At 36.6% G+C, this 15,306-nt stretch overlaps 2 protein-coding genes across 3 annotated transcripts in view; one reads left to right on the forward strand and one right to left on the reverse strand.

Moving 5' to 3' along the window:
• Window positions 1–8,484: 8,484 nt before the first annotated feature.
• LOC149069366 (14 kDa phosphohistidine phosphatase-like) lies at window positions 8,485–13,703 on the forward strand. Its single transcript, XM_089250165.1, has 3 exons — window positions 8,485–8,691; window positions 10,009–10,133; window positions 13,510–13,703. Exons 1-3 carry the CDS (start codon window positions 8,550–8,552, stop codon window positions 13,603–13,605), a joined length of 363 nt encoding a protein of 120 aa, XP_089106291.1. The 5' UTR covers window positions 8,485–8,549; the 3' UTR covers window positions 13,606–13,703.
• Window positions 13,704–14,033: 330 nt separating this feature from the next.
• The window catches only part of LOC149069367 (inactive pancreatic lipase-related protein 1-like), a 47,838-nt gene continuing 46,565 nt past the window's right edge, over window positions 14,034–15,306 (reverse strand). For both annotated transcript variants that reach the window (XM_089250163.1, XM_089250164.1), the window contains exon 8: window positions 14,034–14,249. In XM_089250163.1, coding sequence (XP_089106289.1) covers window positions 14,174–14,249 — 76 coding nt within the window. In that variant the 3' untranslated portion in view covers window positions 14,034–14,173. The remainder of the gene's footprint in view (window positions 14,250–15,306) is intronic.

The following is a 15,306-nucleotide window of genomic DNA, read 5'->3' on the forward strand; positions in this document are numbered from 1 at the left end:
TATCTAAAATCAAACTCCCAATACGACTTCGAAAGTAAAAGTGCAAAGAAACTCATCATCAGTGAATCATCATCGGAAGATGAAGATAATATTGATGAAACATTATTGCAAGGACGATGTCGATCTAACTACCTTCATAGAACCTCCTGGCACTTTAAGAGGGGGGGGGGCAGTGCCGTCTTAAGGCATGGGCCCACCCGGGCACTGCCCGGGGGCCTCAAGAGAAAAGGGGCCTCACAAAAATGAGATCTGGTTGAAATTTTCAAGAATTTGTCTGGTAGGGCCTCAGAAAAATCTTTGGCCCGGGGGCCCATGATGCCCTTAAGACGGCCCTGGGGGGGGGGCTTACGCAAACGACAATTGTCTTATGTGTGGTGACAAAGAACTCTGGTTCATGTGTCGCTTGTGTTCTGGGTGGATACACTCAGAGTGCGGTGGTCCTGAGGCAGTAGTAAACTTTATTTGGCATTTTTGTAGGGAAGGTTCTAAGCCTTCTCTGTTATTGATGCTATTTTTGCAATTTTTTAACAACATAGATACAAATGTTGCTTAAATGTTTAGAATAACAAAAGTATTCATGTCGATTTTAAAAATAATTACCAACTTTATGTTCACCTTAGTTTTATATTTTCACAGAAACAGTTGATTCTAGAGTTGATTATGTCATTCAAATAATTAAATTAATTAATAAAACTGCGTCATTTATCCTATATACCTTACTTAGGTGGTCCCATTCGGTAATGCCCCGACTCTCGGGGCAATTCCGAACAGAGTGAGCTTTTACAAAAAACATTTCTATGAAAACTTTAACTACAAGTCTGTCCGGACAAGTACGAGATTTCCTTCACGCCGGCTGTGGTTTTTGCGGTTTATGTTCAACGAAGACTTTTTTTTATCTTTTACTTTAATTATCTTATACCCTGCGTCGTGTACCAAGTAATCGTGGGATTGGGGCTTATGAGTGTAAGCGTGTGGTTTGTGGTTTCGCTATGGGGGAGAGAGATCATGACATATTCGACCACCCGCTAGAATCTCTTCATTGAGACAGAGCGGCGAACCTTGATTTGGTCAGGGGGAAGTATACAGGATTGTAAATTCTAGTACTTTATTTCGAAGAAAAATGGTCAGCTTATATAGGGTTACCATCCATCTTCCTTTTTCGTGTCATTTCAAGTGTTCTCCGACTTTTTAGAAAATTCGTCCTGTTGTCCTCCTTTTCAAGCTTCTGGAACCACTTTCTTTCTTTTTTAGGGGATTTTTTTTTTCACTGTGAAACATACAATAAATGCGATCTCTCTCTGTCCGGAGCCCTGGGGCAGGAACAATTCAGGAGGTAGATGATCTCCCAAAAGCCGAATTATATGTGGAAGATAAGTCTGTGTGAAATACGGGACGATCCAACGAACCTACAGAATAAATTTACACATCACCCTAAGTTCGCGTCTACCCTGGGCTAGAATGAACACCACACTAAATATATTTCTAGTGGGGTGTTGCTAGAGTTTAGCGAGCTTCCTTCTTGGGGGGAGGGGGATTTCATGCATGACCTTCTCAACGTTATGGATCCCTCAGACAAAGTGGTGTTCTGGGGGCATACTTTGCTGAAAGCTTAAATATTTGTATACTTATATTTGAAAATAATAGTGCCAGATCCATCGAGAAGAAATATAATGCCCTATTTCTCTTCTCTAAGGCCAGATCAGATCATGTAGGCGCAACATGGACCCATGGGTCACCTTATCAAGGCGCCTTAGCCGGGGCTAACGAGAAAGAACCCCCGGGGTGAGCGCTCAGGCAACACCTTCTTGAGCAAGCTTTAGAATAATTGGCTCGGGTGTCCGCCTTTTGCAGTTTTCGAAACTGGTAACCCTATCAGTTTATGCATGTGTAATTTGATATGTTGAATTGTTGCTGCCACCTATTTATAGCGGGCCGAAACCAAATTTTCTGTTTGTTCGTATTTCTACTATTAGTATCAAAAGTTAGATGGCAGCAAAAGTCTCATGTCAATTGTGATATGGTTGAAAAAATAAATGGATGTTAAAAAAAATAAGAATTGTATTAGCTGACCATATTTCTTAGAAGAAATACGGGAAATTGAGATTCTAAATACGGTACTCCGCCAAAAATGACACCAAAAGTTAACAAAGTTGCCAAATATTGGAGAAATTACGTAAGACAAATGTGAGAAATTAATATTCTTATTTGTAATTATTATGATGTAATTTATGGGTGGGAAAATAATTTGACTTCAATAAAGAATAAAAATTCAAGTAAGCTTCGTGTAAAAAACGGGAAAAACCAGGACACTTCGGCTAAAAAGTCGAAACAGTCAAAAAACAGAAAAAACCGGGACTGTCTTGGAAAATACGGCACGTATAGTCACCGTATATAAAATTGTAGAAAATATTGTGGACAAGAAATTTAAGAAATTCGAACAGATTTAGAAATAACGCCGTGATGTTATTTCTTTACAGAACAAGAAAGATTGTGAAATTATGTGACCATACATCCCATATTTTCTAGGATTGCAGATTTTCTTGCCGTCCCGACTTTTTGGCAAAAGTGTCCCGTCTTTTATACGAAACCTACTTGGATTGTTATTCTTTATTGAAGTCAAAGGTTAAAATTATTTTTCAACTCATAAATTATATTATGATAATTACAACTATAGATACGAATATTAATCTCCCACATTTGGTTTGATGAATGTTTTTTTTTCGTGGAATTCATTTTAATCCACTGCAATTTACAGTAATGCTTTATTTCCCGCCAATTTGATTTTTTTACGTAATTTCTCCAATACTTGACAACTTTGTTAGTTTTGGCGTCGTGGTTTTGGCAATAATTGGCCGTATTTTCCCATATTTGGAATCCTGTATTTCTCTGGAGAAAATATAGTCAGCTTATCAATTACCCATATTTCAATCGAGAAAATATAGTCAGCCTTACCATAGGTCCGACGAATTGGTGAGAAGTGAAAACCCGATATTCGGTTACATAACATCCTAAAGCTGGATGTTTACTTATTGGGAAGCGGTGTGTCGCGAAGGAGGCTTTTGAAAACGGGGTGATCGGCTGCTTCTTCGTAATCCGGTTTCCGCGTCGACTTTTGTAGCGCTAGTTTGTTTTATGCGTTTGTGTTAGAAAAAGGATAATCTTTCCTTTCTGTAATTTTCTTTCCCCTCCTTCCCTTTCTTCATATTGTTCGTCACGGTAATTTTTTCGTTGTTTTTTTTGGTTATTTATTTAATCCTCGTTTTATCGTCGAGACGGCGGATTTGGTATGTAGTTCCAACTCTCTTATAGCTAACTTGATTGATAACAATATCGACATGGAAATTAATAATGATGCTCCCTCTAATGGTTTTGCGAACCCTAATAGGGCTCTGCCTGTCAACACGTGGTCTTCAAATATTAGTGATGTAGACTTATTAGCCTGTGCGTGTAATGAAATTAAATGCTTCACTGTCAAGCTGTCGGGTGCTCAAGCTATTCCGAGATCTCGACCGAGGGACTTGAAAAAAAGCTTATTAAATTATTTTTCAGACACCTCCCAGATCTTAGACGTCCGTTTCACTCGTGGTAATGAACTTATAATTGCGACCTCTTCACAAAAAGCGGCGACCGAAGCCTTATCGATACCTAGGATCCTAGATATTCCAGTCAAAGCTATTTTGCTTACTGATAACATTACCTCGAAATTCCTCCTGCGGAATATTCCTACCTCTGAAACTCTTGCGGACTTGGCCGAGGAAATTCGCGAAAATAACATCACCCTTTTGAGTCTAAGAAGATTTGCAAGAAATGGTGAAGCGTCCACGTCAGTGCTTGCTACTATTTTGGGAGTGAATTTACCTTCAGTTCTCAAAATATGGTTCACCATACATAGACCGAACCTTTTCATTGACCGGCCATTTCAATGCTCCAGGTGCTTCAAATTGAATCATCGACAAGTCCATTGTCGGGCCTCTGGTCCAGTCTGTCGATCCTGTGGGGGTGCTCATAGCTCCTCAGATTGTTCAAATCCTAGATCATGTGTCAACTGTGCTGGTGATCATGATCCAATGGACAAATCATGTGTGTCGTATATCTTTGAATGTAAAGTGCTTGAATTTAAAGCAAATAATCATGTCACTCTTCAAGAGGCCAGGGTTGCGTGTCGTCCTAACCATCCTCAATCATATGCTAGTAAAGCTAGTATGTCCACGATTCCTGTTGACTTGGCATCTTTGAAATTAGAAATTCACAGTTTAATCCAGAGTGAGATCACAAAGATCAAAGCTTTGTTGAATGAAATGTCAATTCAACTACAAGAAACAGTCTCGAACTGTTTGTCTGCTCTTATGCCTGATGTAATCAAGACTGTTATTGACTCTCTCCGTCCCACGGTGGACGACAGGACGTTGCCGAGAAAAAAAAATAAAAATGATCCATCCTCTTCCTATTCCTCGAGTCTTCTGACAGGCGGAGCTCTAGGGGGTTTTTATCCTCCCAAAGGTAATACCTAATTAGTTTTCTTATTCATATGCATGCCACTTTTTTTTTATTACCTTTTGTTGTCAGAATTCCAAGCTGGTCCTGCCTTTATTTTTATTTTTCATGTCTTTAAGTCAAAGATTAAATATTTTGCAGTGGAACTGTCGTGGCATTCGTTCCAAATTTAATTTATTTCGTAATATTATTCATCAATTTGACATCATTTGCATCCAGGAAAGTTGGCTCAATTCTAATTACCAATCCTTTTTTATTCCGGGTTTCCATATATACCGTTCTGATAGAACATATTCTTCCGGTGGTGGTTTAATTACAGCTATCAGGTCTGATTTTTCATCTCAACTCATTTGGGCCACTAATGATGTATCTTTTGAAATTCTCTGTGTTAAAATTTTTATAAATAATCATCCATTATGCCTTGCAAATATTTACCGTCCTGATGGCCCTTTTGACATTGATCCTTTGAACCACGTGATATCTTTGATGACTTGCGATTATATTATGTTGGGTGACTTTAATTCTAAAAATGTGAACTTTTGTGGCAATGTAAATTCTTCAGCTGGTATTGCCCTTCACAACTGGTATCTTCAAAATAATATTTGCTTCACCATTCCTACCTGCCCTACTTATTATAGTGCCAATACCAACTCATTTTTAGATTTTTGTTTCAGCTCCCCAAATGTTCATCGGACTCTAACCTGGTCTCCGACTGACAGTCTTCTGAACAGTGACCACCTTCCAATCAAGCTTTCTATTCCGATAAACTGTAATACTTCATCAATGGTTCGTCATTCCCATTGGCCTTCAATTATCTCGGACTTGAAAAATATCCCATCGTCCGATAATTTTGACGACTTATATACTTTTTTACGCTCTTCTATTTCAAAGCACACTTCGCTTAAACCTCGTAAAAAATTCCCTCGTATCAAAATGGATAGGGATGGTCGATCTCTTCTCATTGAAAAAAAACGTAACTTTCGAAAGTTCCGTTCTTCGCCATCTAATTCAAACTGGATCTTGTACAAACAGAGTGCTGCTAAATTTCGTCGTCATCTGCGTACTCTTCGTCTTAAACTTCTGGCTTTTGAAGTTAAGCCCCATTCTCCCCCTTCAGCTGTATATTCTATTTTGAGGCGAAACCGGTATGTGGCTTCGAAATCTTTTGATTCTTCCCGACTAGTTTTTTCCATTGCTCACAGAGACTTCACGGGTCCAGAGGACCAGATTTCAATTCTAAAAAATTTTCATTTTCCAAACATTTCCCTCCCTCCTCCGAATCAATTCACTGGTCCCCACCATTGTTTTCAACAATGTCTAGATGCGGATTTCTCTTTTCAGGAACTTCGCAGAGCCATAAGATCTGGAAAATCTACTGCACCTGGTCCTGATCACATTCCTCTTCACGCTTTTAAATATCTCCCTGCTAAAGGCTTGGAATTTTTGCCTGCCTTCAATAGGATTTGGACTTCTGCCATAATTCCATACTCTTTCAAAGAGGGTAAAATTATTTTTATTCAAAAACCTGGCAAATCCCCATCGCATCCGAGTTCTTTTCGCCCTATCACATTGATCAATTCCATAAACAAAATTTTCGAACGCATTATTCTGTTTCGTCTTAATTGGATTTGCCTAAGGTTCAAAATTTTTCCGCACTGCTTCTACGGCTTCCGTCCAAAAACCTCTGCCGAGGCCTGTCTCAGAGATATTGTTTCTTATACCTCAGATGCCTTCCGCCAATCTAAGACCTGTTATCTTCTTGCTTTTGATATCAATAAAGCATATGATTCAACCCAACACTCTTTTTTGTTACATAAACTGGCGAGAATGGGTTTGAATGGTCGCTTTTTACTTTGGTTATCTAATTATTTGGGTGGACGGGATCATTTCATTCACTGGCGTGGTTGCTCATCCAATAAGTTTTCACCTTGTTCAGGATTATTACAGGGCTCAACATTGTCTCCTATCTTATTTTCTCTCTTCACTCTTGATATCGTCACCTACTTACCGCCCGACATCAAACTTTTTGTGTATGCAGATGATATTTTCATCATGTATAAATCTAACTGTGAAGCCTATATGGAAGCTCGTATGATGTCTGCAATTAATTGTATCCTTAGGTGGGCGGAGGACAGTGGTCTGTCCATCTCGCTTTCGAAATCTCGTTTTACGATTTTATCTCGAAATCCCACTTCATATGTTCCGAATTTCCAAATCAATGGAAATAGTATCCCGTTTGATCCCTACCTTAAAGTCCTAGGTATTTATTTAGACCGTTCCTTAATCTGGGAAAAACAAATTAATCATCTCAGATCTCGTTGCACTTTCACTCTCAATATTTGTCGTTCTCTTCATCATTTTTCCAGAAATATTCCTTGTTCTATTGTGAAACCTATTTTCATTAACATCATTTCAGCTCTTTTAGGATATGGTTCCATAGTATGGTTAAATGCAGCTAAAACTAACCGTTCGAAATTGGATACTATGTATCATTCTGCAATGAGAGCTATCTTGGGCCTACCACTTTCTACTAGAATACTCAAGATGCGTACCATTTTAGCACTCCCCACTCTGGAGGAAATTCTTCTTAGAAATGGTATTGCATGTATTCAGGCTGCTGCTTCTCCTACTCAAGGCTGTGCTGATAACTTCAATTTAATTTTTTCGCATATTGCTCCCAAACTGAAAATCAGACTTTCCCAATTTTTCAGTTTCCTTAATTTCTCGTTCTCCCAAACTCTCAGACCAATCTACTCTTTCTATCCTTGGATTTCGAACAAAATTTCGGTTGTCACTGATGACCTGGATTTTCAACAACATAGACATAAGAATATAATCAACATCCTCTTTCAAAATTTTTTGAAATCTTTAGACCGTTCAACGATCATCATTGCTACTGATGCGTCTAAAAATTCTAATGTTGTCTGCGGTGCTTTTTGTCCCTCTACGAATAGTATGAGAGCATGGTGGATTCACTCTCACTCCTCTATATTTACAGGAGAAGCTCTAGCTATCACTATGGGCTTGAGATCATTTATCCCCACCAGGGGCCAACCCGTGGTCCTTTTTTCGGATGCTAAATCAGTTCTTCATGCGATTAATGAATTCTCCAGTCACTCTCCCACAGTCATCCACCTCCTTTATTCCCAACTTCTAATGGTTTGTTCCTATACCAGCCATATCTCATTAATTTGGGTCCCTGCACATTCTGGGATAGATTTGAACGAGTCTATTGACAGCTATGTTCGTTCGCTTTCCTCCTCTCCCAGTCCTTACGTCACGCCGGCTCTTTATTCAGAGGACCTACGATCTATGTTACGACTCTCATTTCGTCAATATACATCTGATTCGCTTAATTCCACTATTCCTGACTTTCAAATTTTCTTCAACTGTTGTAATCAGATTTCTCATCTCTTCTCTAATTCAAAATTTGAACGCCTCTTTTACAAGTTAATCTGTGATAGAGCGCCTCTTAATGCTTACTTGTTTTTCATCAAAAAAGTTAACAGCCCTCTCTGTTCACACTGCCAACTTCCGGAAACTGCGACCCATTTTCTTTTCAACTGCTCCCGCTTCATGCGTCATCGCATTCCATCCTTTTTTGCGTCCTCTCCTCCCATTAAATCTTGGCCTACCTTCATGGCGTCCAACCTCCGTATATCGATTTGTCATTTCGAAAAATTCATTTCATTAAGTAAAAGATTTATTTAACATTTCTTTCTGGTTTTGAGGTCCTTTCCAACCTAAACACACACTCATCCTGGGACTACATCTCATAACTCACAAAAGTGATCTAGCATCGTCCCCTAGATCTGAAGTTTTCTTTTCCATATCATCCCATTTCCATTCTTTTTGTTTTTGTAGTAATCTACTACTGCTGTTGTTTTGAATTTTCAATTTTCTTTATTTTATTACCTACCTCACATTACTCTCTCCCAGCCAGGGAATGGTCTCTGCAGCCGATAGCCCTGCTTAATTCAACTGTAACTGTTGGGAAGCGGTGTAGGTCAAAAACAGCAAGATTGTTTTTGGCGGGTCGTCGTCGTCTGTTCGCGATGGGTGAAGTTCTGAACTCGGTCGGAAACGTGGACATCGACGTCGGCAGGTTCAAGTACATCCTCATAAAAGTTCACGACCTGCAAAACGAAGAAAACACCAAATACATCGTACGCGGCAATTCCGCCGCTTCCTATCACGGTATGTGCAATGTGTTACGGTATTTCTTTTACGAGCAGATGCAGGTTGCTCAGTTGTGGGGTCCGCCACGACTTTTTGCCCGCGATGCGTCGCTAAGACCGTCAGAATGGGTTAAAATTTGCTGCCATCTATCTTTGCCGTTTCACGCTAGCTACTACATTGTGCACGTGCTGTGGTCATCGTTAGAGGGCTTGTCCATTCACCATGAGTCAGTTCCTCTTGAGGTCGAGCAAGGAATCTTGCATGAATTTAATGACAGTGGTTTAAAAAATGATTAAATGATGCTAGTGTGTTTAAATTTTTCATTTCGAAAATTGTGAAAAAAAAAAGTGTTTTAAAAGATGAACAATTTGATATTATACTTCCATAAATTTACGCTGTTTTAAATTTCAGACTCGCTTAAATAAAATGTCAAATTCTTTTCCCCCTGCCATGGCTATCAGTTAACGTGAAAAATTTCTGTAGAACCTCGAGTTTCACATTAACGAGGTTCGACAGTATCCATTAACACACTCACTAGTCAAAAGAACACGACTAATAGAAACTATATGGTAAATGAGAAAGAAATAATTCTATTTTTTGTGTTTTGAGACAGCCCTGTAAAATTTTAATTATCAGGTTTGAGACGAAACTGTGTAAAAAAACTGTAGTTGCAGATTTCGACAATAAGAAGCCCTACAATCATTCAACTTTACTTTGTGGTCAGACACCGGGTGATGTATGTGCTGAATACAGTCACCCATCTTGATCAAAACGTCAGTTTTTCAAAAAATACAGAATTGATTATGCACATATTAATAGTATCGGTGCGGCACCATCTGTCAGTTAAATTTTTGACTGAAGTTGAAAAGAAAGGGGAGATTGCCAAAAAAATTCATTTCAGAAAGGGGTCAAGCGCTAAAATGTTTGGCAACCTTGTACTGTTCGCATGTTTAGATTTCAAAAGAGAAATAAATTCAGTTCAAGTTTGTGCTCTTGTCTCAACGAGCAAAGACTGATGGGTCAGAAGAGAAAGCTTATTTCTGTTAGCGAAAAAAATAACTATTTCAACAGAATTTGATAAAAGTGTTGGATGTGCATCAAACTAATTTCTAGCGAGAAATACATCCTGATTGAGTTTATTTTCTATTTTTCGATTGTTGTCAGAAATAAGTTGCATCAAAGTAAGTTGTAGCTTTTAAAATTTGTCAAAATGGTCCAGCCCGATTTATTGAATGAAGTAGTCAATTTCTTCTGATTCGTTAAATCGGGGTTTGACTGTATGTCTGTTAGATTTGTTCTTTATGATAAGACTAATGTGGTTGTATTAATTTTTAGCTGACATCTATGATCAGGTGACACCAAGTATCGAAAAACTGGGTCTTGAATGTGAATGCGTTGGAGGAGGACGTATACTGCATGATCCTGATCAGAAGACTATACATGTCTTTGGATACTCTCAGGTAAAATATTGTGCTAACTAAACATGTTGCTAAGGGCCGAGGCTTAATGTGATTTGATTTCCCTAGATTTGATGCTGTGAACTAGAGATGTAAAATTCTCGAGAATATTCTCATCAAGGAGAATATTGAAGAATATTCTCTGGAGGAATTTCTATTATAAATATAACTTAAGAATATTCTTATAAGTTCTTGATGGAATATTCTCCTGTTATTTATAATATAGTTACGTATAATATCCTTGAGGATATTTTCTGGAAGGACTACTTTTATAAGTTACTTGAGAGTATTATCGAAAATAATTATTCTCAAGTTGTTAATAGTCCTTCAGAATATTCTCCTCGATGAGAATATTCTCCAGTTATAGAAGTCTTTCCAGGGAGTCAGGGCTGTCATTTAAACTTTTTCCATTTGGGGGGGAGGGGGGACACATGTACTTAATGTATGTATATATGTATACCAGTTTTAGTGTATTTTCAAAAGCCGGGCCCCCCCCCCTGTTAAATGACGGGCCTGCAGAGAGTATTCTCAATAATATATGTAATTACATGTATTATAATAAATAATCTCTATAAATAATTTGAGATTATTATTTTTATTATTATTTAAGGTTATATTTATTATATTAGTATCTAGTAATTTATAATAGTAGTAAGAGAGAATATTTTCTGTCCTCGTCAAGAAGACGGGAATACTGAGGTTTGTAGCCCAAAATATTAAAGTTTAAATGCAAGAAAATGAAACCAACATGGGGCTGTATTGCTCAACTTGCAAGGAAATGTGTGATACAGAATTTAAGTTATATACATTGAAGAAAACAACAGTTCTGTATCTTGTTAAAATAAAGGTGATTGTATAAGAATAGCTTCCTTTGCCCATCAAATTTCAGTTTTACACTTTGCTTTGAACCTAAGTCTAAAACCTAACTCTGTGATGCCCTATCATACATATTTTGAATAAGCAGCTCTATTCCACTTAGCAAATTGAACACAGGTAATCAGTAGCTTAGATAAAAATGAACCACAAAACTATATTCTATATGTTCTAGACTCTTATGTAGAAAAATAAAACATTGTAATATACAAAAAAGTAAGTTTTTCACCATGTTATATACCTATTGTGTTCAAAACATTATCAAAAGCATTCATTTAGGTTTTTGATGGTTTTGGACAGTTTAAAACAGTTTTTGATGCTTGTCATTTCAAAAACCCAACCCTGATTTGGGCAAAATATTCCGTCCGTGGACAAATATGTATATACAGTAGACTCTCAGTGACTCGACACCCCAAACGTATCAATAAACACATCTACTTAAGTGGATGTCAGGTTAGCAGGGTTTCACTCTAAATTTTGGTTTGATTATTTTTATGTATGTAAGTATATACAGTCAAACAATTCCATTAAATAAAATGCTAATTCTCATTGATTTCTGATTGTATTTTTTCGAAACATGAAGCACTTGCTCGTTGCTTGATTGATTCTAGAATACAGTCGTCTTCTAAAAGTTTGGAATTTACAAGATGAGAGTCAGTGTCCACAAATTCATCCTCAATAGAATCACCCATAGCGCTGTTTATGCTTTCTCCTCACGTAATCTGAGAGGAATCTTCAGAGAAATTATTGTTTTCCAGAAAGACTAAGAACAAAAACCAACATGACGGAAGCAGTTCCGAATCATAGCACTCGTGACTGACTCCCATGCGGAATAAATCATTTCAACAGCATCTAAAACAAATTTTTATCTTCGTTCCAACATTTACAAATTTGTTTAGTCTGTAATTTTCTGTAAAAAGTTTTCATACTTAGGATAATTCCTTGATCCAGTGGTTGTGAAATTGCTGCTAAATTAGGTGGTAAAAGCATAATTTGATCCGTTATTTTTGGATGGGCACTGCAATTATCCAAAATGAATAAAACTTTTCTCTTCTCACTTGAAAATGTTGTATCTAGCTTCTTCAAACATTGTTAAAAAATATCAGATGTCATCCATACATTTTTGTTGCTACCATAGTCCACTGGATGAGTTTCAACATTTTTAAATCACTGCAAGTTTTTTGGTTTCCCGATAACTAACTGTTTCAATTTTTTAGAACCCTCTTAGTTTGCTGTCTAAAGATCTTTGTGTTTTTTACATCCTTCACATTTTTCTGTTTTGAAGGCAAGAGTTTGGTTAGGCAAAAGCTGAAAAAATAAACCTGTCTCATTACAAACACACCTGCATCTTTATGTCCTTCTATCATTGATTTGAGAATATCGTTTTTCTAATTTTCAAGTTCCTCGAGATGAAGATATGTTCTCTCCACAAACTTTCCTAAAAACAGTGCCATGTTTCTCTTTGAATCAGGTCAACTATCCACTCTCACAGTGAAATTACCTTAATTGAGACTTTTTGTAAAATCATTTTCTTTTTCTTGAATTATTGGTCCTGATAATGGGATTGAGAGATTGGGCAAATTTGAACCGCAAAGCAGTTGCTGCTTCTGCTTGGTTCATAAAAAGATTCAAATGCTGACAAATTTTTTGGTGCAACTCCATATTATTCGGCGAGTTCACTCTTTTTCTCAATTCTAGTTTTTCATGATTTCAATTTTAAAGTTGAAGTGTGAATTTCACATGGGCATTGCATTCACGGCCGTCGATGCTGAAGATGAAACCAAATGACTTATCCAGCGTCTTACCAGGCTTTAGCGCTTCCTTCACCCATTTTCCAAGAAATCATTAAGTTCCACCAAAAACATTCTCCGCAACAGACAATATCAAAACTCCCAACAGATAATTTTATCCCTGTTGGATGCCGACAATATCCATATTTTTTTTTTTGATCGTGAAAAGAATGAAAGACTTTTTCAGGAAATGCCACTAGCGTTGCACTGTATAAACCGGCCAAGAGGTCTCAACCCCCAACACATAAAAGGGACCCATCATAGAGCACAAAGAAACAGAGTATTGTCTAAATACCCTCAAACAATGTCAAAAAGTTTTTAGAACTGATAACACATAAGCAATTGTGAAAACTAGTTGTAGTAAAGGGACAAAAATCTTAGTCGACTTAGCGAAGTTAAGCCAAACATGTCAAGTTGGAGAGTTTCCACCTACATTGAAACTAGTATTGTGCCAACCAAGGGAATAATAGATGTCGAGTTATCAAGATTCCCCTGTATTTTTTTTTTTCAGAATAGGTCAGGACATCTGAATTAAAAAATTAAAGACCGTTTCAGTGAAGTTTGTCTTTTTGCAAAACAAAAGAAATTTTTTTTTAAAATCTTTCTTTAAATAAAAATCATATTTTTACTTTTTAGACATTTCACTGTCGAGATTTGATCGATTGATTTAATTATAATCATTTGATTTTTTTTTTGGTCAATTCATGATATTTCAGGGCTATGGACAAGCAGATCATTCGATAACCGTGAATCTCTTGAAGGAATGTTATCCGGACTATGCAAAAATATATTTCTCTAATGATGGATATTGATATTGTTTTGGACTTGGGTGTGTGTGTGTGAATTTTACCTCGTTGTTGTATTAGTTGTTTGTGAAAGAAAGCATTAAATTATTCATTTGTGTGGAGTAGATTTGCAACCATTATTGCGAGTTGAAATCATTTAAATTTTATTAATTTCTTTTTTTTTAAACAGAAATTGAATCGAACCTCTTTATCATGCATAAAAACTTTATTCCTTTTTTCTTATTCTTTGAATTGGGTTTTGGATGTAGAATGTCGACAACGCATGGTTTTCAAAACAGTGCGATTATTCATCTGGCTTTTAAAATTGCGTAAATTAACGTTTGATATCTTTATTGCATTTGAGTTATTATTCCAGAGCCAAAATTGTAAAATAATGAGCACATTAAAATATCCATCTACATCTATTCAAACTTGTTGGTTATTGCGATAAAAGGTTGTGAAAATAATCTTTATTAAAGTATTAACAGGAAATCCATCATTTGAGTAGTAGTTACTGGATTCCCATGTTGGTAGGAGTACTTCAGTTTTTTTCTTGCAGGTGAAGGGGAAGCTTGCGTTCGATGACTATTCCAAGTCAGCAATTTGCATCACTTTTTGGGATGTGCAGAACAGCATTGTCTTTCATGTCTTGATCATTGCATGTCTGAAATCTAAAAAGAATATTTTCAATATATTAGGTGATCCAAGTTTTTTTTTATTAAAGTAGTGGCTATAAAAACAATGTTCGAGTAAAAAAATTGGTGGTTACAAATAACACTGGAATGATAGCATTTTCTCTTATTTTGCCCAATATTGCTCTGATTGCAAGTCTCAAAAAATTTCAGGATGAAATTAAAGAAAAATTAAGGATTTGAAGATGACCATTTTCTTGGCAATTTTTATGATAACTAATCTACGATAATTAGAATTTAAATATTTATATTACAAACGGTTGCAAACAATGTTTTTTTTAATGGTCTTGTGCATTGGGTTTTACTGCATTATTTAATCGCTGGTAAGTGCATTCATATTACATTGTCCGCAGGCATGCCACTGCTGTAAAAAAATTTAAGACTATGACAATTATGATTCGAAATTAACCGTATTGGTTGTTATATCTATAGGCAAACTTAAAAACCTTACAACTGCATTTGACCTGAATTGTGATTTATCGTTTTTTCAAAACTGTTCAATATCATGAGTCAGTGGTTCTTAAACTTTTGCTATCCGCGGATCCCCTCTCTCAGTCAACATTTATCCATGGTTGCCCAAAATAGCTACCAATAGGTAGCAGGGTATGGATGTTAATGACATGCATTTTTCCAAGTTTTGAGGCATTTTTAGGATTTTTCATTTTCTAAATTTTTCTCCTAATAGAAAAGTTGAAAAAATTATGTGTGTGTATACTAATTGGATGGGGTAATTATGCAAAATTGGGTTAGAATCTTTTTTTTTAACAAATGGAAGTTGCTCTGTGTACACTTTCATCATTTCATTTGTATCGCTCTTTATAAATAACAGACATGCAAACTTCAGTACCAGTTCCAAATAAATTAATTAGAAATTCCAAGAGAGCGGACCTCTTCACTGAACAATAAATGAAATTAAATTCAAGGAATTCTGAACCCATGTGAAAGGTTAAGGGCAGAGGTTCTTAACCCCTTAAACGGCAATTTATTTTCAGGCAGCACTGCGCAGACGCAATTTCTTTTTTTTTAAAAGGAGAGA

Source organism: Pholcus phalangioides, unplaced genomic scaffold, assembly GCF_987345545.1.
Source record: "Pholcus phalangioides strain wild (caught in Gottingen) unplaced genomic scaffold, Ppha-v1.0 ptg000022l_1, whole genome shotgun sequence".
In the NCBI taxonomy this organism is placed as follows: Eukaryota; Metazoa; Arthropoda; class Arachnida; order Araneae; family Pholcidae; genus Pholcus; species Pholcus phalangioides.

Excerpts from the sequence above, each read along its gene's own strand:
- LOC149069366 (XM_089250165.1), top strand. The coding sequence starts at position 8,550 with ATGGGTGAAGTTCTGAACTCGGTCGGAAACGTGGACATCGACGTCGGC. Across the intron at positions 8,692-10,008 it reads TTCCGCCGCTTCCTATCACG|CTGACATCTATGATCAGGTG; the intron begins GTATGTGCAATG and ends ATTAATTTTTAG. Across the intron at positions 10,134-13,509 it reads ATGTCTTTGGATACTCTCAG|GGCTATGGACAAGCAGATCA; the intron begins GTAAAATATTGT and ends ATGATATTTCAG.